The 25,638-nt window shown below is 37.2% G+C and overlaps 2 protein-coding genes across 2 annotated transcripts; both read right to left on the reverse strand.

Annotated features, from left to right (window-relative positions):
• Positions 1 to 1,371: 1,371 nt before the first annotated feature.
• Positions 1,372 to 6,473, reverse strand: LOC103723611 (kinesin-like protein KIN-14J). The gene is made up of 13 exons (XM_026800168.2): positions 6,259 to 6,473; positions 6,127 to 6,177; positions 5,750 to 5,814; positions 5,545 to 5,632; positions 5,075 to 5,446; positions 4,410 to 4,689; positions 4,121 to 4,282; positions 3,535 to 3,750; positions 3,416 to 3,453; positions 3,072 to 3,235; positions 2,877 to 2,990; positions 2,619 to 2,660; positions 1,372 to 2,461 (listed from the first exon to the last, which is right to left on the reverse strand). Exons 1-13 carry the CDS (start codon positions 6,356 to 6,358, stop codon positions 1,631 to 1,633), a joined length of 2,523 nt encoding a protein of 840 aa, XP_026655969.2. The 5' UTR covers positions 6,359 to 6,473; the 3' UTR covers positions 1,372 to 1,630.
• Positions 6,474 to 11,435: 4,962 nt separating this feature from the next.
• Positions 11,436 to 24,498, reverse strand: LOC103723610 (elongation factor Tu, mitochondrial-like). The gene is made up of 12 exons (XM_008814572.4): positions 24,183 to 24,498; positions 22,312 to 22,387; positions 22,032 to 22,124; positions 21,843 to 21,917; positions 20,607 to 20,711; positions 20,381 to 20,471; positions 20,074 to 20,279; positions 18,318 to 18,401; positions 15,847 to 15,912; positions 15,714 to 15,776; positions 12,954 to 13,194; positions 11,436 to 11,807 (listed from the first exon to the last, which is right to left on the reverse strand). The coding sequence occupies exons 1-12, from the start codon at positions 24,389 to 24,391 to the stop codon at positions 11,737 to 11,739; spliced, it is 1,380 nt and encodes a 459-aa protein (XP_008812794.2). The 5' UTR covers positions 24,392 to 24,498; the 3' UTR covers positions 11,436 to 11,736.
• Between the last annotated feature and the right edge of the window lie 1,140 nt (positions 24,499 to 25,638).

Here is a 25,638-nt window from a genome sequence, read left to right on the forward strand (position 1 = left end):
CAGACTTGCTGAATGTTGTTATGCGCATGGAGTCTTGGTAGGTGGAGTGAAAAAATGATGGAAAATTGTACATGGCTAACTAGCATCATAAGCTAGAACTGGAAATTATTCAAGTCGACAAACAGGTAAACAAAAAGGACACTTTGAGTGGAAGGAAGTTGAAGGGCAGGAGAGGTCAATGAAAAGAAACATGTCAGGTAAAAACAGAAATCCATAGATTGTATGCGGGAACCAAAGCAGGATTTGGGAAATTCATAGCATTACCACTGAAGAGGGCTCTAAAATGTAGATATCCTAATGAATTCTTGTCTCATTTTGCCCAAGCCTTCATTCTAGAAGGAGATGTCTTCATCATAGGCTGCAATGGGGAGGTTTTGATTGCCGCCTGCGTGCTCAAACTTTCTAAGTTCGATAATATTTGGAAGCCGAAAAATGAATTAAAGGTGTCATAACAAAATCATGAAGCCCAAATCACTTGAATTTCCATACTCAGGGAGGATTATGATTCTTCCCTTTCTCAAAAATGCAGGTCGAGGTATTTTGGGAATGTAGATCAAAATCTATTTGAAGGAAGCAGGCTAGTTATAAGTACTGAGTTTTCTCCAAGCAGCTTCCAGTAGCTTAAACTAAACAAGACAACCCAATATTCTTTTATTTTTCATCCTAGACTTTGATCGACATTTTGTGAGTGATTCCTTCTTCTACTGGTTGTTCTCTTCTCCATTTGGATTTTTCTGAACTGCTATAAATGTAAAAGTCAGTTGGTGAACCTTTTTCCTTTTTTCTTCTTTTGTTCACTGCTCCTTGCAGTACAAGAACTCGATCATGTAATTTTATCCTCTATAAAAAGAACTCATTCATCTATTGGTTTCATTGAGAGCACTTCCCCGCAACAAATTCAATGGTAGAGCATATCAGCGGAAGTGTAAACCATGTTTGCACCTGCGTTACATGTATTAGAGTAATGGAGGAAAAGCACCACCCAGCCAGTGGAATGGAAGAGGAATACCTGACTAATAACTGATAACAACATGAACGGGAATTTATTAAGAACCAGTAACTTCGTGGGCTACAGAAGAAATGTCTGCAGAAAGAATGGATATAAAAATAAAAATATAAAAAAAGGAAATATGGCAGCGTGAACAATAACTTAGAGTTAGAAAAAGTGTAAGACCATGTAACCAATATCAATCTTTTCATCCCCTGTGGTTGCATCGTTCATGGCAAAAGATAGGCTGCTGGTAAAGACTACACCAAACATTGCAGTAAAAAGGCAAATCATGTCGTGGGTGTCCTCAGTGGTCGCATGGCAAAACTCAATCAAAATTTAAGGAGGTCGTCGTTTGAAATCTTTTCTACATATACTGCAAGTAACTCTAACCAAATCTCACTACTATCATTAATCAAACATACATGGCACCTCGAATCCAAAGTGAAGGGCGGCTTAAAAGTTATCAAGCTAAATTAGACAACTGAAAGAATGCTGGAAGTATGCTTCTTGTAACATTTACATCATACAAGCCAAAACGCTCATGCACAAGTATCCGAAAGAGAGCTGCAGGCTTTTTGGTTCAGTTAACAGTAGTATCAGCTGGAGAAGAAAATCTTCATGCTAACTGTAAGAACTGCTTTAGATAACAGACTTTCTTCTGTTCTTGCACAAAACTCTTTGAGCAGTCCCCAGTCTACCAACAATTTCCTTTTCCCGTGGAGCTTGGTGAAAGATAAATGATCCTGGAAGCATGGCATGCTTTGGTTGAGCTGGCGAGCCAACAACCACTCTTTTCTGCACGCTAAAACACAACTTGCTGACCGCTTGCTGGGCACTATTTAAACTGCCGGGATTGGCAGGGCTTGAAATAAGTCGAAGCCTTTGCCGAGGAGAACAAATGGTTGGGATCTTTGATTTCCACAGTGCCTGCACATGAGGTGGTGGGCTTGCGTACTTGCTGCTGGATGCAGTGCCACCAAATTTCCATTTTGCTTCTGGAGTGGCTGCTGCTTGTGGTGTTCCTGGAAACAAAGTAAATGCTGCCACTGATCTTCTCCTTGGGAGTCTCAGCTGAGAAGCTTGAATGGTGCCACTTATCTGATCCTGTCGTGCTTCAGGCAATGCTTGATGTCTTTCGGCTTCATTTGGCAAGGTAGCAATGGAGGCCCTCCTCTTGGTCTGCACTGGTATATGACGGACTACAGGGGCCAATGATATCCTCCTTGCTTTGTTGAGAGGTTTTGTTTGGTCCATACCAGAGGCCTTACATGTTGAAAGAACGTTCTCTTTATCTTGCACTCGGACAGTCATTGCGGTGCTATTTTTGCGAGGTCCTGAAGGTGGTAAGCGGTTTGTGATTCTGCTCAAAGGTGGTCGCTGCTTGATGGGAGCAAGTGGTGGCTTGGAGAATTTAGCAGCATCTCTGGAAGCTTTCCTCTCATCAGCTAGTTGGTTCTCGAGGTCTCTCACCTGCCACCATTAAGAAACTTACATTTTTTTGGAGCAAGAATTATATAATATAACGTGTCGAGCCCAAGAATTTCTTATTGAGAAACTTGTAAACAGCATAAGATTGCACATATGAAGTTCTTTTTTCTAATGACCGGTTTTCATGTCAGTATTATACCTTTTGTTGATAATTCCTGCATGTTTGCTCGGTATCTCTGATCTGCAGATCGAAATATTTAAAGGCTGTCATTAGCACATTTACACAGGAAAAAAACAAACTTAATTGTGTGTCCATTACAAGGCACCAAAACACCAAGTTAATAAAAGATAAACGAGATTCACTTCAAGTGATCCTTCCATTAGTAGTTCAGAAGGTTGACATGGTAACATTTAAAACAACTTGAAATTAAATTTGGTTCTTAAATTGTAAAATTACTTTTTCTTGAAGAGTTTTAAAGACATTCTCCCGTGATGCATATTTGAGCTGCATCAACTGCAAGCTTTCCTTTAATCTTGCTGATTCCTTTTCTTCCTGTCGGAGCTTCTCTGCCTGTACAAAAACAATTCAGATCAGTTACCCTACCTTAAAGCCAATCCCTCCTCTCAATTCATTATAACATATAAGAACTACCATCTGTTTAAGCTTGAAACTTTCTGCTGGATCTGATTGTTTACGGGCAGGGCCATGCTCAACTCCCCGGACTCGACTGGCAAAGTTTAATGAACAGAGTGTTTCTCCCAAATCTGCTGAGCTTGGGCTGATCTGTGCAAACATAAGAGTCTTGCAATCTCCTCCTGTTGTAATTTACATGGTCATTATATTCGATGTGTGTGCATTATTTTGTCATGCCAAAATGAAAAATGAATAACAGAAGAGGATACGTGCAAATGCATTGTAAGTGAAAGTATGTTCCTACAAACTGGCCATATTAATAGCTGTTGGTAACAAGATTTTAAGAAAGATAAATGTCTTACCTAGAGAGCTTTGGAGCAGATGGGTAAGCTTGGAGTTCCTGCATTTTTGAACAAGAGAGCAATGAGTTAAATCAGAGCTACAGAGAGATATAGAGAGAGAGTGGGAGAGAGAGAGAGACCTGTATGGAATATGGGGGTTCTTTGAGGCAAGAGCAGAGATAACGTCTCCTAATGCTGAGAGTGACTTATTGATGAACTGTGACTCCTTCAGCCTCTCTCCCTCGACTTCAATTTTTGCAGCACGTTCACTTCCAGCTAAATCCACGAGCCACATGTGGCTCCTGCTCCTCTGCCCACTCACCAAATTCTCACTCTTGATTGTCACCCGAACCAGGCTGCAACGAAGGTAATGCGGTCATGATGAGAATACTTCTGATGAGAGCTAGGGTGCAACACAGCCTTTTCCTCTAGAAATAGTCATAAACAACAGGCCTAGTTTCTGCATGAATCTTCACTTTCAATCAGTAAGAAAGAAAATTTAGGTATGTATGCCATACTACACCATACCGGTTCGGTACCAATATGTAGTATGGAGGGATGCATTGACACTCGGTATGCAAAACCGGCTCTAGACCGGGCACATTGACACAGTAATAGAGCGGCACCGGCATAGAGCCTAGTACCGAGACGGCATATCTTGGTACAAAAACTAGGCCTATTGATGGATGTGCAAAGTAGATTTCAGAAAAATCAGCAGAATACTACCAGTGAGAACGGCTACTGAGCTCATTGGCATTGGTTGATCCAACCGATCTGTTTCTTGCTCCAGTTTTAAGCTTCTCCCACACCTCATCTATGCTGCAGATCTGAGCTTCAACCAACCCAGGCACATCCTGTGTTCCGTCTGCCACTTGCTTGGTCTCCAATCTTCATGCAATTTATAGAAAATTAACCTCAATTAAATTATAATCCTGTTTTCAGTTATTAGAGAATTAATCCAGGTAAAATCAAGCACTCCTTAGTATTTTCAAGCACAAGAAAAGAATTTTTTTACTTCTTTGCATGTTGATCTGCATTGTCTGCTAGAAGATCTCTGATTTTCTCATTATAGACCTCCAACATGCTCACAGAAAATTGGTATCTGCTCAAGGAGCTTCTTTCCTTGGAACTCCTAAACAATTCCTCCAAAGCTCTGTAGTTGACGCCCCTGTTCTCTGTAGTTCCTTCCATCGTAAAGGTCTTCCCAGTACCAGTTTGCCCATATGCAAAAATGCACACATTGTACCCATCTAGTACTGATTTCACAATAGGCAATGTCTCCGCGAAGACAGCCTCTGCACACACAACAATATCAACCATCAGATTAAAATTCTAAACTGAACATTAAAACTAAATAGAAGATCATGGATTTATTTCTGCATAAAAAACTCAGTTTGAAGATTTAGGTTGTTATTCAATGAATCGATTTAGCATAACTTTTCTTTCTTCTTACTAATCTTTTTCATACAAAATAACGAATTAAGGAATGGCTATAATAACCAATCAATCTCTACTGGAAAAAAAACAAAAACATGGAAACTAAACATGAAGCATGCATTAAGCAATGGTCCAAAAGAAATTCTACAATTATTCTCAATTTATTCTTCCATTATAGGCATCCATATGAATCCTGTGATACATACAAACATGGCATTAAATCATCTAGATAACACTCATTACCTTGGTCATCTTTAGGTCCAAAAATATGATCAAATTTAAACTGCTTCTTGGAGTAATCCGAACAGATGATCTGCAACTCAGTATCCTGCGATGGGTCGATCTCTATCACAGAAGAATAACCTTTAGAGATCTCTTCCAAGCTCAGAGGCCTGCATCTGCAAAAGACCCTGATGTTGCCCTTCAGCACGATCATTTCATTGTACAGGCGCTTCCTTTCAGCGCATTCCTCTGTGTACTTCTTCTTCAAGGTTTCATATTTAGGCTCACACTCCTCAAGGCACTTATTCCTTAGCATTTCACAATTATCCCGTAGTTTTTCAAGTTCTTCAATCTGCCCTTGGTGTTTCTTCATCAGACCATTGTACTTGGTCCCTATACAAGAGAGAAAATTAGAATTTGTACCAATTAGTAGGTGATCATCCAAAACTTTACTAGTCCTTCAAGAAAAAGAATAGCGGTGGCCGGCATACCAAGAAACTGAAGAGCAGAAGAGAGATCAGGACCAGAAATTCCCTTCAGAATAGGAGATGGAATGAGGCGGTCATCATCCTTAAGTGTCTGGAATGAGAGAAAGAATTTTAAAAGAGTACTCAAGAACCAAGATATATGTATACATAGAAAAAGGGAAAATGAGATATACGTGACAGAGGTAACTAAGGACAGGAGATCAATCACCTGGATAATGTTGCTTAATTCTTGTTCCATCTCTTTGGAGTCAGTTGAGGGATTCGTCTCCCGATCTGAGAGAAAGAGCAAGAAACCATCAAAATTATAATTGGAAAGGTATCCTTTGACAAGAACAGATCTTTCTCTCGAATTTTTCGCTTTCCAAAATGAAGGAGGTCTGTCCTAGGGTTTGAACTTCCGATGTCAGAAAATTTAAATATAAGAAACAAAAGACCGCAAAATCCAAACTTTACTCCATAAAAAGAGGAGAAAGACAGGGGTTTTCTAGGGTTCGACCTGGAAAGGATCTCAGGCAACTCAGATCTAAACTACTTCTGAAAAAATGCGGTTTTTCTAATTGGAAAGGAAAGGGAGATACATCATACCTTGATCCGGGCGATCAACGCTGGAATCAGAGTGGTTTTCTAGGGTTTGATCTGAAGGAGATCACAAGAATCTCAGATCAGTCCAAGAACAAGAAAATAAAGAAAGGACATAAGAAAGTGATGGATCGAAACCTTGGACTTCTTGAAGGGGTTTGGAGTTCTCTTCCACTGTTTTCTGCGCTGCTTCGAAGGGTCGCACGGGGGACATCGCCGGCAAAGCTTCTTCTCCCATCCTTATGGTTCGAAAAATCCTCGGATATTTCCAAGGGGCAGAGGAAAACCCTCCTCAGAGCTTAGAAACGAGAGCAAGAGCAGAGAGAGAGAGAGAGAGAGCGAAAGGGAGAGTACTAACGGTCAAATGGGGAGCGGGGGCCTTACCGTCTTAATACCGTTTCGATTTTTGAATTTTTTGATTGGAAGGGACCGTTGGATTTGCGTATCTCAACCGACGGCTGAGATTTAGTATTCGTTGATTCAGTTCCAGAAAGCCTGCGTCTTTCCTTTTTCCTCTCTTTTCCGAGTGTTGTAATAATCTTTACAAACATACCAGTAAAACGAAATTGGAGAGCATTCTTTTTAAAATCATTTTTTTTAAAAAAAATCCTTATACAGAATTGAAGACCGCGAGTAGATCTTTGATTTAAGTAAGATTTTTGGATAAGAAAAGTGAGTTTTAATTTTTTAAATTTATGGAGAAAGGCTAACGAAATTTTTTGGAATAAATACAAGAAATGAAGAAGACAACCTTGAACAGCATTTTTTAGCAGGGGCCGTAAATTACATGAGGATATAGCATAATAATATTACTGGAAAGAGGAAAGAAGTTTTTTTATTTTTTTTAACTTTATCTGAGAGAAAAAAAATTTCTTTTCTGATCCTTTCACTTTGCCCCTTTTTCTTCCATGCTAAAGCTGTAACCCTCCTAGATCACATCTCCTTCATTAGATAACATATATCTTTAAAAAATTTGTATTATGCCCTTGAGCTTCAAGAAAATAAATATTTCCTAACATATTTCAATTTTTTATTTTTTTTAAGGTAACTATTTTTAAATAGGAAAGGTTGTGCTTCCAATTTTCAAATAAAAATGTCTCTTACCAGAATATGGGTAAAAGAGAGGAAGCGAGATGAGAATACATAGATATATAAAATAAAATATAAAGAAAAAAAATATAAGAAAGGGAGAGAGAAAGAACGCCTCATGACCCCCTTCTCTCTTACTATCCACGACCACCATTATCGACCTTCATCACCACTTATTGTCATCGATCTCTACCACCATACCAACATCATTGCTCTCCACCACTGCCTCACTATCAGCAAGAATCTCTACCATCACTCATTACCACCATTGTTGATCTCCACCAAAAATTATCGAAAGATTTGTATCACAACTCATCATCATCAACTATCATCATTGTCGATCTCTACTACTATCCACAATTCTTGAAAATCTTTATTATAGCTTATCACCACTATCATCACCGTAGGAGCGGCTCAATGTTTTTAGGAGCCTAAGGCCATTTTGTCTTTAAGGCTTTCCCTGCAGTGGGCTGGCTTAAGGTGAACTCACAGGGGGCCTTTATTCTTTCCATTTTGTTTTTGAGGCCTTTCTTGTGGTGGGACTTCTTTGGGCCGGGGCCTTAGGCAATCGCCTCAGTCGCCCAAGGATTGGGCCGGCCCTAATCACCGTCCACCATTGTTGAAAATTTGTACCACAATTGCCAACAATCTTCACCACTACCAACCACCTCTAATAATTTCCAACATCATCCACCAACATCAACGCTCTCCATTAGAATCTATCATTACCTAAATCAACCACTGCCTACAACTGTATACAATGGTGGTGGACCATCCATTGCCATCCACCACTATTTTATCAATCTCCACCAGTACCTACCATTTTCAAAGAACTCTATCCTCGTCCGCTATCATAGATGCTGCTATTTGCCGCCGTCCACCACCATCAATGATTTTCATTGCTAATCAACATTGTCACTAATCTTCACCTGCCCACTACCATTGACTCTTCACTACCCACCACCGCCTACCACTATCCACCACCACCAGCAATCTTCACCACTTGCAACTATCCATGGTGGTGGTGGAGACTACTAATGCGCATGTTTTAAAATGGCAATACACATATTGGATGATAGCTGGTGCACACATTCCAAATTGATGATGCATATATCTTAAAAAGCTGATGCTCTGGAATTTGATGTACACCTTTTAAGAAGGCGATACACATATTATAAACAATTCATATACTTCAAATGGATGATAACATGCTCAATTACTAGCCATATATTTTAGATATATAATACAACCTTTTGAAATAAGTGATGCACTCATTGAACTAATAGCTGATTAGTGCCTTATAAGTTTTAAAAAGTTAGATTTAAATATTTTAAACAATTGATACATGTGACTTACAAAAACACTCATTAGATAATAGCTAATGCATATATTTCAAATTGGTAAGAGATCTTAAATAGCCGATGCACATGTTTTAAAAGTAAATGCACAAATTATTAGTTATTCATGTATATTTTGAATAGATGATCTCCACATGCTCAATTATTGGTGCACACGTTTTAAACATGCAATGCATATATTTTAAATGGTCATGCACTCCTTGGATGGCAATTGATGCGAACATATTTTAAATATCTAATACCCATTCAAAAAAATAGTTTAGACATTATAAATTGTTGATGTGAATTGTTAAAATAGGTGGTTTACACATGCCTAATCGTTGGTTCACATACTCCAATAAAAGATGATATCATTTGCACAATCTTAAATATAACAAACAAATCTTATAGTAAAATTAAGCATGTGTGGAATATGCACCGTACCTTATGTATGTGAATCGTTTTCTTATAATACTAGCAACATATTTTTGTGCATTAGTTACTTAACATATTTGCATCACCTTTTTTTAATTTGTGCACCAATGACCTCCACCACCAATGTCCATACTCGTGGAGAGTGGTGGAGATTGTTAATATTCATGGGTAATGCCGAAAATTGGTGATAGTGAGGGGTAGTAAAGATTATTGATGGTGGTGGAGATTATAGATATGCATAATGGTGGAGATTGTTGATGATGGTGGGTAGTTATGAAAATTATCGAAGATGATAGGTGATAGAAGAGTTTATTGATAGTGGTAGATAGTGGTGGAGATCATTGGAGGTGGTGCATTGTGGATAAAGTTCATCAAAAATTACAATGATGGCAAAGATCGTTGGTGTGGTAGGTGGTAATAAAGATCGTTAGTGATGGTAGTGTAGTGGGTGGTAACGGAGATTGTCGTTAGTAATGGATGGTTAGTAATAATGGAGATCATCAGCGGTAATTGGTCGTGAGTAGTGCTAGAAATTATTGATAGTGGTAGGTGGTGGTGGAAATCGTCGATAATAGTAGAGATCATCAAAGATGATGGGTGATGGTGGTGCAGATCGTCAACAGTAGTTAGCCGAGGTAAAAATTGTCAAAGGAGGTAGGCAATGGCTGGTGAGAAACATCCTAAGCTATGGTCGACAATAGTACAGAGATCAACAACAGTAGTTAGCAAAGGTAAAAATTGTTGGAGGTGGTAGGCAATGGCTGGTGAGAAACATCCTGAGGAGCCCTAGGTCAACTTTGATAGATGTGTGCTTAATGGTGGCAGAGGCGGTGCAGGCTTCGTTATCAGAGGCTTGAACTTGAGGGTGGTTGCTACTGGCGGGTGCTAGATCTTCGACACCTCTGTTTCGGAGGTGGAGTTGAGATCGGCGTGGGTTGGTTTGGGTTATGCACGGCGTATTCTGCGGGCTAGAGCAGTGTTGCTGGAGGGTGACTTAGCCACAGTGATCGGTTGGATCAATGGGGCACCATTGGTCGTGGATGGGCGCCACCCTCTGCTTTGGAACATCCGGCCCATGGTGAGAGGCGATGTGTTCCAGGCCAGGCACATTTACAGAGAGGCTAATGGGCCTCGAATTAGGTGGTCTCGTATGTGGCCGATCACTCCGAAGGGATTCTGTGGGTCGAATAAAGAGAGCTGTCTAGAGCACTCCATGATATGTTGTTTTTTGAATTTTTTGGATGTATCCATACTAGAAGGATATGAGTTATCCACTATAGCAAAAAAAAAAAAAAAAAATCTAGCGCAATGGTGGAAGAGATTGGAGATAGGAGGGGAGTGTTGGAAATTGATGACTATGGTGGTGAACAATAATTAATATCAACAACGATGGGGATGGTTGACGGTGGTTGGGGAGAGAGAGAAGAAGATCGAGAGATTCTCCTTCTCTCTTCCTTTCTTATCTTTTAAGATATATTTTTTTAAATTTTCTCATGCACACTGCATATTATCATGCCATCTCCTCTTACCGACACATATTTTTCTTTTGCATTTTTCCTTATCATCTCATTCCTTCTTTTTATATCCGCATTTTAAGATGATGTGGCGAGGGATATTTCGGTTTGCAAAAAAAGGATTGGCTGCTCCTGCAAAACCCAAAAGAAAAGAAAAGATCACTCTTGTAGAAAGGACAACTGAAGTCGCCATTTTTGAAAGCGCCCATCACAAGAGTGGTTGAAGCAGTTAACATGATTGGTACTCCATAAACATGCCCATTAGATGAGCAAATGATTGGCTCACAAAGGCATTGAGCCACACACGAGAAAATTGTCATTCTAAGCATCATATATTTGCACCTGGAAATTCACTACATGCAGCTCTTTATGGCAATCTCATTATTCCTAGGCTGCAGCGTGCAAGTTTTCTAGGGTTTTGGATCAATGTGGAAGTATTTGTTTTAAGGGCGCCTGGGCCGAAAGTCCAAACCATAGCACTCTAGGCCATTTTGGGTGGCTGAGTTTTGAGTATCATTTCAAGTTGGCCATGAAATGGATATTCAGTCAACTCAACACATATCAGCTCTTGAAGTTAGCAGAGCCATTATCTTCTCATGCAGGATTCCTTCCAAAATTCCATATTAAGGTAGTTAGGTTCAAACCAACCAGTCTTTTGGCAATCTTATTATCAACAAAATTAACCATGGGTGTGTAAATGGACCGATCAATTCATAAGTTTATCATAATACTCATTATTAATCAAAGTTTGGACAGAATAAAATAGGCAAAACTGAAAACAAACAACCTATACTTACAAACATGCTTCTGGTACTGGTATGTTCTATGGATAATCTTACTCGCACCAGCATAAACTAGCTGCAGAAACAAATCGATGTGTTTGAAGGTCTGAAACGAACCCACCATTGATCATAAGTCAATGTAGAATGTGACTTCATCATTTCAAATTTCAATGAAGGCAGCTTCTGGGAACATCATTGAGCATGAAGGTGATCATTATGATACAATTAGGCAAAGACGTATCAGAAACCATGTTAAATATGTGGGATTCCACAAAATTTGAGCTGCTAGCTATATTTCATTTCCCCAAGGCTTTTCAATGAATACTCTGGAAAAGGAAATAAAACAAACGAGAGAATCATTTGCCATGCTGCATGTTACTGTTTAAGTGTCAGTTCTATTCCTATAAACCTTTTTTTTTTTCGAAGCAGCAGCAGACTAACTAGAGCTGGGAGGAAAATTCAGCTGATCACTTTAGAAACAACTCCTGCACCAACAGTCCTTCCCCCTTCCCGCAAAGCAAATCTTTGTCCTGTCCAGAACCAGAGAAGTTTAAATATTCATGCCCATATTTTTCGAATTATACATATATTCTTGCTTTTATGATGATCATGGCCTAGAGCAGTGGTGTTGAATACTGAAGCAATGTAACTGAAATGAAACTTCTTCAACAGGAAAGCAGGAAAAGAAAAGGATGACTTATCAGCAGTGCAAGAGCAGCAGTAGAAAGAGAGACATTTTCCCACAGAAAAAGGATTTGAGCATGCTCATTGTACATGTAAATATATAGAATCGTAAATAACCAAAATGAGTTACCACGGCCGAACCCATATAGTTCGACAAGTTTAGATGGCTAGTATCACAGTTACATGGACAACAAGAATAATAAGAATACAACATAAGTCTAAAAGCTTTAAAATAAAAGAAAACAGAAAACAGTAGAAGAAAACAATGAATAAAATTGAAAAATGATTTCTGGTTAACTAAAGCAGATGTCTGCCGATGGTCCAAAAATAAATCTAAACATTGTTCCATAGGGCCACAAAAGAAAATCAGAAAATCATTAAAAGGTTAAACATATCTGATCATAAAGCATGACTTCCTAGGCTTTTTTCAAGGAAGATAAGCTTCTTAAAGCATAGGTAGATGCGCCATATGAAGAAATTAAATAGCTGCAGCCAATGCACAATAAATTTGTATAATGTAAACCACTTAATTGCATATTATAGTGGAGCGGAACACCAAGCATGTATAGACTATTGACTTCTACCTAAAAATCTTGGACAAAATAAACTTGAGAGAATACCAAAAGACTACACCAGCAAAGTTCTCCAGCAGAATTTGTAGATTGCAATAGCAAAGTTCTACTCCAGCAAAGTGCACATAGAAAATGTGGAGCATTGATGTCAAGCAGCTGGTCTGAAAAGGCAGAGAGTACTAGGGAGTCCCAAAAGGTTGGGACAGCCTTTGTTGGTTATATTTAGCATCCTAATCATGGATGTCTTAATTAGTTATTAACTTATTATTTGTTCCCTTGTAGATATTAAACTATTCTCTTTAAGCAACAAATGGATATGTAAAATTTGAAAGATGTTGGACCAAGGTTCATAACAAATATTCTAATATTCAGGTGGCATTGTTAGTGATTTCACAACCACTCTAAACCTGTATTCATTACCTGGTTCAAGTGGAACAGGTGATATCAATTCAAATGTTGCAGTCACGTTATCACCAGGCATCACCATCTTTACATTTTCTGGGAGTTCTACCTTCCCAGTGACATCAGCAGTTCTCATGTAGAATTGAGGGCTGTAGTTTGAAAAAAAGGCAGTGTGGCGACCACCTTCATCCTTTGTTAGCACATATATCTCCGCTTCAAACTTCTTATATGTCTTTACAGAACCAGGCTTGCAAATTACCTACAATCATTAAATAAGCATAAATATAAAATCACATGGGAAAATAAAAAGACCTATGTTTATAATTATACAAGAGGAACCTCCAACCTAGGAAGAACAAATATAAAATTGCATGCCCTCTCAATATCTCATACATATTGGATACAAAATTATTGACATTTGTTGTATACAGCTAGGATACATATCGGATACTTATTCTAAGCATCCATTCTTCTTCTTCTTCTTCTTGAAAAAAAATATCCTTTGAATACTTCTGAGATATGCCCAACATGATTTCCTATCATACCGACCCCGTACTGGTACCATGCTAGAATAGTGTTGGTACACCTGGTACATGGTTCTGTTTGGCATACCGAGACTCGATATGCTCCTTGTACCGAGCTTTGGTTAGGTACTGGTACACTTGGTATGGCGTTGTATGCATTGATACGGCGAACCTTATCTAGCATACATGTTCAATACCTCAAGGGATGAGGGAGAAGGCTTTCTTTTTTCCTTTATTAATGAATGTTGACCATTTAACAATAGATGGTTAGTTAAGAATGCTAACTAGTTCAGTTGGTAAAGCCTCTGTGGATTTGTACCAAGGACCTAGGTTTGTGTCCCCCATTAATCGGCAGGGATTTCTTGTGATACCCAACCCGGCTTAGCTATGGCCGGGCCGACCCAACCGAGCCAGGGCTCGCTTGATAAGGCGGTGCCCATGTTTATCTCGAGACCGAAACAAGGGATTCACCCTTGTTCCGCTCGATACTGCATACCAGAGCCCCCCACTTGCTTCTTTCTCCCTTTCATCGCCTTTCTCTCCCCTCTCTCTCACCCAACATTCTCCCTCCTCCTTTTCTTCTTATTATTATTCTTTTTTTTCTTCTCTCCCTCTTTCTCTCCATGCTCGTCGCCACCGTCCCTTCTCCTCTTCCACCTCGACTCAAGTAAGCCCTACGCTAACTTTTCCTTTCTTCCTTTCTTGTTATTTCTCTATCTTGAAGCCCCTCCTTGTTGTTGCGCAGCCAACTAGGGGATGGCATAGCCATCCCTTGCTCCGCCAAAAGAGGGCTAACTCTCTACCTCTCCTTTTCTCTCTTGGCAACAGGTTGACTCAAGTATAGCTAGTCATGGGCAGGAGTGTGACCGTGAACAATCCAAATGTCGAAAAAGTCAGATCTGATCTGCAGTAATCATATTAGGATAATAATAATAATAATGATGATGATAATGATAATGATAATGATAACAATAATGATAATAATAGCTAAAATAAAGATATTAACAGCAGTAATAGTAGTTAAAGTAAAATTCTGATTAAATGGAATTGCTAATTTAGTAATTTACGATGCTAATTTAATCATTTACGATAAGCTTATCAGAGCTGCTATTTTGGTGGAATACTGCATACATTTGAGATGTCATACTATTGAAGCTTGATGAACATACTGGTATCCTTATTGGGATTGTCATATGGATGCTCGATTATTAATTGTTGAGATATAAATCATTATTTTCTCAGCAGATATATACTTATTAGAGAACTGATATCATTTTCATGCTAGTGTATGTGCTTAGAAATCCTTACCGAGCTGTTAGTTCAGCTTATCCCTTCCAGTTTTTTCAGATTCGTAGAACACCTAGCTAAATGGGGCCGCTTCGGAGCTTTTGGTGAGAAATAGTAATAGTTAGACTTTTGTATTTGATATCGGATGTATATAAACCTTGTATTTTGGATAACTCTAATTTTTGGTAAATAATACAATATTTTGTTTACCTTAATTGCTTATATCTCAGATTATCAGGCCTTGCATATACTCTAGAATTATACTCTAGAAGAATATGCGGTCGTGTCACGTGGCTGACCCAAGTGTGGGGTTTGGGGCATGACATTTGTCCTGTCCTAGTTCTACAAAAAAAAAAAAAAAAAAAGATGGTTCGTTATAGAGCTTGCGATCTTGATGTTCATGTGTAAAGTATGGCTTGTAATCTAAGGTTTTGAGTGGCAACTAAATGGTGCAATTATGTTGATGTTATTGGACAATGCCGTTACAATAACACATTACAATTTTTGGATGCCATATTACATATATATGAAAATATATTTATTTGTATCCTAACCGTACTATATATTTTTTTAAAAAAGAAAAAGATTTGCTGCATCATCTTTTCCATATCATGCCATATCTGCATTACTATATCCATGCTCATGCTTCATAGAACCAACCAAATCAAATGATAAATTCTCCAAAAGTTAGCAAATGATGAATGCCAACAAAAAGAAAACAGCTGCATCTGAAATGGGGGCACATGAAGAGAAAAATCATATTGGGGTTTAATGTTCAAATCTTCCGGCTATCACTCACTTCCACTTGTAGTGAAAGAACTTGAAATTGAAGAGAATTACATTAAAAGAAAACCTAATATTAGCTAAATTATTCTTTAGTGTTGGAAGACCGATAAACTAATCACTAATACAAAAGCCATCAGGAGCCCAAACAAGAATTGATGACTGCAAGATTCAGATTCCTCACCTGCCCTCGTTGCACATCTCCACGTTTCAAACCACGTAGTAAGAGGCCAACATTGTCACCAGCCTACAGGAAAAAAACCTAGCTATTCATTTAGGCAATTTGGATAAAAGAAAAGACTAAATTGTCTACCTACCTGTCCACGGTCCAAGATCTTCTTGAACATCTCAACACCAGTAACGGTAGTCTTCAGTGGTCCACCCTATCATAAGGATATATGAGAAAAATATAATCATTTTTCCACTATTGCCCATAAACGAAAAGAAGAAGAAGAAGAAGACGAAGAAAAGGAAAAAAATGGCATGCTTCATGTTCTCTTATGAAATATTATGTTTCAAAATCATCACTAAGAAGCTCTGTAGAAATCAGTATATTTCACAAATTGTAATATGAACAATTCCTATTTCACCAATTTAAGGATAGATTTAGGTTCAGTTCCTAACAACATAAGAGCCAATAGAATTCCATTTTCAATTAGATAATACTATAAAAACAACTGTGGATCTTTCCATTTTATACATATATTTGAGAAGAAACAAAACCATTCAACTATCTTTAGAAAAGCAGTGGGCATAGTCAAGATGCACCATTTCATGAAATTTACCCTTTCTCAAACAATAATAAAAAATGAAAAAATGTGAGAATGGAACAAACTAAAGCATATTTATGTTGCATTTCCATTCGTGATATCAGAATGTGCAAAAATATGACACAGCATATTCGAGATGTCAACAAACATTTTAAAGAAAAAATATTTGAAGTTGCCAGTGCTTCTCATCTTCTGGACATACTAATCAATCCTTTTGATGACTGCAACTGAGTTAATATATTTCAATGATTTCTTTCTGTGCTCATAATTATTAGTGACTATTTGCACAAGAAACAAATATTTTTGGACTCCCTACTTAATATGTCCATCAATGATTTGAATGCCTTGAATAGCATAATTCTTGCCTGCATTTACAGTTTTATCAACTTTCAACCAATTTCCAAAGCTCTCTTGTCTAAGTTCTTCAATAAACCATGATTTACCTATTCTTCTAAAACATCACGCTACAAACACTTCATATTCACTTAGTTCCAGATCTTCACAACCAATCCTTGGTTCAAAGTTTCGAAAGCACACCCTTCTAGAGTTAACTAAAAGGCCATTTACCTGGACCCTAAAATACCTAGACCCGACACTTAAACACGGCTATTGGTATGACACTCAAACACAAGCTTTGTATGAAGAAATTCTTAGATATGGAAAGGATACAACACTTAAAAACCCACAAACACCCGATACAAACCCAAGTCCATATAGAATAGATGAGAGGCAATTTGCAACTTTTGTAAACAATTCATGGCTTTATACAAATAAGTTACGAACTTCTAAGACTATATAATTCATTTATCATTCCTGTTCTTCAGGATATTTCAGGTATTCTTGATTATATTTCTACCAAATTTCATTTTAATCTTCTAAATTTTCTCTCCTCTCCCAATTTTTCTTTTTTTCTCCAAATCATGAACTTTTGCCTTTGATATATTATTTTTAAACCCTAAGATTGTCGCTGCATTGACTCTACTCCACAAGTAAATGATTAACTCCATGTCCAAACTCTAGAGTAAAGCCCAATTTAGGTCAGCCTGGGTTTTAGTCTAGATTTATATTTGCATGACGATTCAGATCAGTTTAAGGTCCCAGATAAAGAACCTCGAGCTGAAACAAATTCGGCTTCCAGATCTCGCCAACAAACACTCACCTCAATCACTTCTCTTTCTTTTTCCTTTTCTTTTCTTTTTTGTTTTTTTTTTTCATTTGCAAAATATGTAACCAAAATGCAAACATGCATACATATGCTTGCTCTAGAAAGGCTTCTAGACAAATGTTGATTTTTGGTTGTGAATGCACGTAGTATGTACATACGGTGTTTTTCACATCCCCAAATATAGTGTGCATCAGCACATACGTGTCATGACTAATAATCTCATTGTTTTGATATAAAGGCAAAGAACACAAGATAAATCATAGTTGTGGCTTTGAATGGCACAATTTGAAACTCTTTTATGCACTGAATCCACTTATAAAATAAGAAAATGACCAAACAAGTGCATGTTATTTAAAGAAGAAAACAAAAGGAAGAACTTGTATGCTGTGTTTGCTTGTAGAGAAAACAGAAAAAAATCATCAAGAAAGATAATGAAACACAATCAAGGAAAGATTATTCTATCATGAGATCATATTAAAGAATATGCTCAAGGGAAAAAGGCATTAATGATGGTATACCAACGATTGTGTTGGAAGTAGTAATGATGGTATCTAATAATATTAGTTCTTTTTATTTCTAAAAATCAAAATAATGGAATTCTTTTGATATGGTAAAAACATAGGTGTAATAGGTTTTTTTCTGCTTTTATTTCATTTTCACTTCTTCCGACAACAAAAGAATGAAAATAGATTCATCTCATTTTTCCTTCTGTTTTTGCTCTTCTTGTAGCCAAACACAATCAAGGATGATTTACTTTTTCCAATATCTGCTGACTTGAATAATGCATATGATAATGAATCATGAGCGCATGCCACAATATGATTAAATATGTAAAGTTTAAGTTTTGTAGTACCTGCGTCAACCCTAGAATCTCAACATCTTCTCCAGTTTTAATTGTACCTTGTTCAACACGGCCAGTTACAACAGTGCCTCGTCCCTGTAAATATTTTAGCCATCAAAAACAAACTGCATCTCAATGACTGGCTAGCTACATTTAAAAGATTTAAAAGAAATGGCAAAGAAGTATCAGTTAGTAAACAATTTCAGAATAAATTTTCAAAGAGATCATTCAAAAGAGGCCATGAAAACTAAATTATCTTCAAGAATTTATTACTCTGATCATGAAATTTAACTGTTAGATATGTAACTAAATAATCATTTAAAAAATTCAGAACTTGTTTCTAGAGCCACGTGTCAGCTACTGTAAGTTGTGAGCTCTTTATGCAACCCTAATATTTTGGATCTCCTGCTATTGTTAATATCATGGGTTTTTTGCATGGATACCCTTCTAAATATTGGATTTTATATGAATATCCTTCCAAAATTAATATTTGTATGTATACCCTCGTAAAACTTTGTTATTGTACAAATGCCCGTAATATAACGGTTGTTCTAACGGTGTTAAGAAAAATCATATTTATATTGATTAAAAATAAAATAAAATTTTAAAATTACGCTATTGTCCCTGTCTTCTTCTTCTGTTATCGGGATCGCGATCTATTTGCATGTCTACCCATTAAAGGTATTTTAATCATTTTAATTTAAAATCGTTAATTTTTTAACATCGTTAAATAGTATGGGTACATATGCAAAATTAAAAATAAAAAAGGATAGAATGGCAAAACAAGTGTTTTACGAAGGTATACATGCAAATATCAATTTTGAAAGGGTATTTATGCAAAATTCGATGCTTAGGAGGGTATTCATACAAAAAACCCTAATATCATTAACTATAACTCTGATGCTGTCAAGTAATTCTTACAGATGGTTTTCTACCTATTAAGTGTTTCTTTCAAGTTTCAACAATTATTAGGAAAGGAAATTCTGAATTGCTTGAAATTTGATGTATATATAAATTTCAGCAATCAACTTGATATAACTTCTTTTCTTCAATTTAGCACTTTGTGTCATGAGTAGGAATTTGGTAGACTGGCATTGATAAAACAAAAAACAGTACAGCTGAGGGGTTATTACCAAACTTAATCAATGAAATATTCAAGAAAGCTACAATGAAGGACCCCAGCAGACGAAGGTTTTCGGGCAAAAGATTCTTTACTTTGTCACAAATGAGATTGTGGAAATCCAACCTGATCAATTTCAGCACACCAATAAAAGACGAGGATATACTAAAGACGAGTTTTCATTGTTTAGCTGATTATGACCAAACTTGACAACAAAACCCATAAAGATATCCGTTAGACAAAAGACATGTAGGACATGAATATTCATAAAGGCATTTAACTTTCTTAAGCAATTGTCATATACCAAATGCTCAAATGCTAAAATAACATCCATTTCATGAACATTCATGGAAATTTTATAAAATTCAACAAACTAATAAATAATTTATGAATGATCTATTTAATCTAAAATAGTTTGGAGAATCTTTTGTCTAATGATAATTGTGCAAATTACTTGTGACTTATTTAATCATTTGGAGAGCATTGTCACAACTAGCAGAAAGATTTGATTCACCAATCATTTTGAACTATCATGTACTCCTAGAAATGACTTTAAAAGATAAATAAAATCCCATAACAGCTAGTCTCAACAATGTATGGCAACTTCTCATTTGGACGTTTAATTGGGATATAGTAACACCAGATCACCTGTATTGAGAAGACATCTTCAATTGGCATAAGGAAAGGCTTCTCAAGCTGGCGTATGGGGTCAGGTATATATTGATCAACTGCATCCATTAATTTTAAAATTGCATTCTTTCCTATTTCTTCAGTATTTCCCTGTAAAGCTGACAAAGCGGAGCCCCGAATGATTGGAATTTCATCCCCAGGGAACTTGTAAAAGTTAAGCAGCTCTGCATAAATAGATAAAAAGGAGCCACTACCAAATTAACCTTATAAAGTCATGAATGGCTAAAACGTTTTGTAAAATCAATATAATCACATGACTACATGCCTCGGAGTTCCATTTCAACAAGTTCTAACAATTCTGGATCATCAACAGCATCAACCTTGTTGAGAAAGCATACAAGCGATGGCACACCCACCTAAATGGCATAAAAGAAATAAGCTAAGTGCAACTAGAAAAATACCAAAGCTGATATTCTGGAACATGCTTTAGATGAATTTTGGTTTATCAAGAAGAACATCGTGAAGAGATGACAACAGAAATGGCTATCCACCTGGCGAGCTAGCAGAATATGTTCCTTTGTTTGTGGCATTGGTCCATCTGGAGCAGATACAACAAGAATACCACCATCCATTTGCGCAGCTCCAGTGATCATGTTCTGTGTTTTTTAACAATAAATCAGGGTTAAAAAGATCAACAAATATCTATATGCCCCCTCAAAAAAATGTAGAATAATGGACTCAAGCAAGATCAAATAAACCTGAACCAATGTTCAGGAACAAGCTCGAGAAAATTTAGATGTAGAGAGTTGCAACATGGGTTCTTGTTTAAGCATTAAATAGATGCCACACATCAAAGATAATAAGAAAATGTGACTCACAAAAAAAGACGGAAAATAATGTCAACAAAAAGATTTATTTGATAGAATTGCTCTCAAAAAATTGAATTTTGCTATATAGATCAGAAGGAAGTGGTCCCTCTTAAGCATCAACATAGTACTTCTGGTGATCTTTAACGTTTTACTTCCTAACTTCAAATACAGATATGAGCACCTTTGTGCCATGTATGCCTGCTTTTGTGTTCATAAATTGATGCTATCAGCCCACATCAACATGAATTATTTTGATTGCATAGCTATTAGGACTTCCAACCTCTTTTAGTGCATAAAACATGAATCCTACCATCTTGGACAACTTCTGCTTTTGCAAAAATGATCTGGAACTCTTTCTTGTGGATGTATTTTATTTCACAATGAGAACTTAAATATCAAATTTATTATCTGAACATGATAACTTCCCCCTTTCTCTAATGAGCAAAAACATTTAAAAACATATCTAAATTCAACTACATTTAAGGTATCCAACTAATAATATAAGTGGATTTGTTCATCACCATTGTCTCTAGCCTCCATTGCCCATGTCCTAGCCATCCCCATCAATAATTTAAAAACTTTAATCTCTAAAAATTCTGGTCCAATCTTTCTTAAAGTATGTTTGTTTGTAACATTTTTTTCAAAGGGAAATATTAATATTCACTAAGCCAAAATTGGCAATAAGTCCTGCCTGCTGCACCCCTGGCAGGATGGAATAGTCAAAATAAAAAATACTCATGTTGATGTCTACCCTTTTACAATTATTAGCAGTCAAAACATGCCTATTTTTTCAAATGTGATGAGTAAGCCAGGTAGTGCCTCATGACTAAGCTAGGTATTGTCTCATGACCACAAGGTTAGTCATTCATTTGATTATGTGATAACATTTTTTCCCAACAGGAAACTTTCTCAACTTACTTTAACATAGTCTGCATGTCCTGGGCAATCAACATGGGCATAGTGCCTCTTAGCAGTCTCATACTCCACATGGGCCTGCATAATGTGTTATTCAAAACTTCGGGAGAAGGCCAAAAAAGAAAAAAATTGATCATGATCTCATATATTACTTAATGAAGAAATAAATCAGAAAAGTAAAAATGCCCAAACCGTTGCAATGGTAATCCCTCTAGCTTTCTCCTCCGGGGCTTTGTCAATCTCATCAAAAGCAACAGCCTTAGCTTTTCCCTCTTCAGCTAACACCTGAAAGAAAAATTGCATGTATGAGTCAATTGTACCTATTTCACATTTCAATCCAAATGTCAATACCAAAAGATCATAAGTTAAGAAATGCAGGAAAATAGCATTATACCTAATAGAAATAACAATTCCAAAATAGAAATACTAATCATTTTACAAGAATTATTAAATTCTTAAAGCAAGGTTCTACCTTGGTGATAGCTGCTGTCAATGTAGTTTTTCCATGGTCAACATGCCCTATAGTGCCCACATTTACATGAGGTTTCCTGAAGCGATAGGAGGCCATAATAAGATTACAGTTGTAGCCATAATAAACAGTCAAACTTAAGTTATTCTTTCCTACATACAGAAATGACTGGAGTATTCAACAAATAGGCTAAGAATTAAAAAGAAAGAACTGATTTCAACAAAAGGTGAGAGAACATAATAGTTAAAGAAAGGGGTGACATTCAACAAGATTAAAATTGAAAACTTGACAACACCAACTTCATGCCCTAAGCAAGAGTTGGTGTCCCTTCTTACACCTCTTCACTTCTCTTGTTTTCATGTATAGCCAACTATTTAAAATCTAACTCCCAAACAAATTTATATTCTTGAGTTTGTTAAAGATGCTTAACATATTAATAAGTGCAAAATGAAGTGACAGCATTCTGAACAAGAATTGAGTATTCCACTATTAAAATCAGAATAAACATCCTTTAAAAGGAGAAAAAATGATAGCTAAAAAATCAAACTAAACCTCCTTTAAAAGGATAAAAAAATGAGAGCTAAAACAACAAGATGCTACTGTTACCTTTTAAGGAATATAAAATACTGAACCCAACAACATTGGCATATGCATCAGTCGAATGGGAAAAACACACTCCAACTACTTCACGGTTCTGAAAAGAGATAAGGAAAGCTTGCTTCATGCTGGTTGATGACCTCTCAGTGCTGTGTTTGCTTGCCCACTACCAGATATGATCATATAGGTAGCCATATAATTATAACCCTTCACATGGGCTTGAAAGGAAGTTCACTCTTAGAAAGATCAACTTGTGGCTCTTGTAATTTTTAGAAACATCAACAATCGAAGAGCATAACTGATATTGGCTTCATATTTAAAACCTATTCAGAGACTAAGGCAAGGGAGCTTGTTTGAGCTTGATGTATGTAGATGCATTCACACTATACTCCTATAGCCACAAAATTTTTTTATCAGCAACTCTGTCAGCCATAAACATTTGAAGTATAAATCACATCTTATTGTTAGGCCCTGTAAAAGAGCTGCACTTAAAAAAATTGATGGGCATGTCCAGGTGATATTGGCCGGACAAGATAGATATTAGGGTGCACCATCTCCTTTCAGTGCCAATAGCATGGCTAGATCTAGAACTTCAGGTAATTTATCAATTGATGTGTGCAACTCACATAAGAAGTCCATTTATCCTTCAAGATCATGATAATAAATGAGTCGTTATGGTTCTAATAGCAATTGCAAATGACAAGACATGACAGGAGTTTGGGGTCCAATGTGTCATAACTAGATTTATATATGGAAAATGAAGAGTAAGTTCGGAGCAATTAAAAAATATTTGTTATAGGTGTGTAGCAATCAGCATCATATTAGAAATATATGTGTCTTCTAGCATTTTTTTTTTTCTCAGAAAGATTCTGCATTCATATTTGCTCCAATCGAAAACTCCAGGTACCACAAGCAAGCAGCATGTTCTCCTTTGACATTCACAGACATGTCTAGGAGTTAGAATCGCTTGATCAGTCCAATGCCTTTAATGAGTTCAAAACCCCACTACTGATCACAGCCCTGCCGGCCCATGGCAAGTAGTGCACTAGCCGGTGCAACTGACCACCTTGATCATTTCAATGCCCCACAGATTGGATTTTTCTAAAACAACAACGATCGAAATATTTTGAAAACACTCCAAATCTCTCAAACGCTGAAAATTCCAGCCAAGAAACAAACTTTATGCCATTAAAAAAAAAAAAAATCTAAGACATAAAGCAGCGCAGAAATAGTTCATCAAAGATCATAAAAGTCCAACCAACTCATTAGCAACTTACGTTCGAGTGAAGGTGGCCATGGACCTCCTCGGCCAGAGCTCCGTGTCCAGACGGCTCGCCCCATTGGAGCCCAGCGAGGAGTGCGGCTCCCGGAAGGACAAAGGACCCAAGATCGCCCCGCGGAAGCATGAGTAGTACGGAGGGGAGGCGGAGGATAAGCCGAGGAGGCGCCTGGAATTAGGGTTTCTGAGAGCGGCGGAGACGGCCATGGAAGAAGAGGAGAAGGGAAAGTAGACGCCGCCGGTGAGAGAAGGGAGGTATTGGGTTTTAGGCCAGGGACTCGGAGGTGTTCACGCGAACGGGGATGCGGTCCGGCAGCGCCGGTTGGCCGGTTCGGTCTATTGGATCGGCAGACCGGCCTGAACCTCGGGTTGAGGGTATATCCGGGCCTAACCTAATGGATTGGGTCGGGCCGGATCAAATCCTAGAATTAAGACGGCAATGTCGCCCACAACCGGGCCGGCCCATCCTTATTTTTGGGCATCAAGTTTGTTGTCCGAGTCCAGGTTGATAGCAATATTAGGGCTGTCACTCTAATCCTCAAAGCCGTGGTACATGACCCAGTCCTGATGCGAACCCAATCCTGATCAGTTGATGAATGGGCACGGTTTGGGTCCAAAATTAGACTGATTGAAGGACAGAGGTTCATGCGAAAGAAGGATTCACCTTCTATCGCACGAGTCCACCATTGGATCTCGCAATGGCCACTTCGAGCGAGACCTATGTAAGTGGATGAATGAAGCTGTTGGAGTGCTTTGAGATTTGTGGAGGTATTATCTAATGGTTGATGTCATGAAAAAATACCAATTATTCTTCGCAAAGAAGATACAACTCAAACCCCTGATTGAAAATGTCCGATCAAGTGGGGGGATTTTAGACCCAATCCGACATGGTCCCAATTAATTACTTGGTGTATTTGTATACATATATGATACTAGTAAATGAACATGAAATATACACAAAAAATTATATTATATATGTTAGCCATTTGAATTATATATGGAGGTTTTTAATTTGGACCTGATGCATTTATTATTTTTAAATTTATATTTTTTTATGAATTAATAATTTTTGTGCAGGTGTTTGCTAGTGTAAAAGAGCATATAAAATAGGAGAAACATATGTTTGTAAGGAGAGAAATAAATTTTAAATTTCAAAAAAAAGGTACCCTAAATAGAGCTTTGTTAATTTAATGATTTTATAACTTTTATAAAAATTGCATTGCACAACCATACCCCATGTATAAAATCAAGATATCATTTTGAAACTATATTAAAACACAAATGTTCATCTCTGATTAAAACTAATACCCGTTGATTAAAGCACAACTAATAAAATGAAGATATTAAGACACAATAATATTTTGATATGTCACAAACATAATCAGTGAAAATAAATTATTTTATAATTTTGCAAGTGAGGTTTTAAGGTTTTGGTTCTGATCTAAGATGTGCTA

Source organism: Phoenix dactylifera, chromosome 13 (genome assembly GCF_009389715.1).
Source record: "Phoenix dactylifera cultivar Barhee BC4 chromosome 13, palm_55x_up_171113_PBpolish2nd_filt_p, whole genome shotgun sequence".
Lineage (NCBI taxonomy): Eukaryota > Viridiplantae > Streptophyta > Magnoliopsida > Arecales > Arecaceae > Phoenix > Phoenix dactylifera.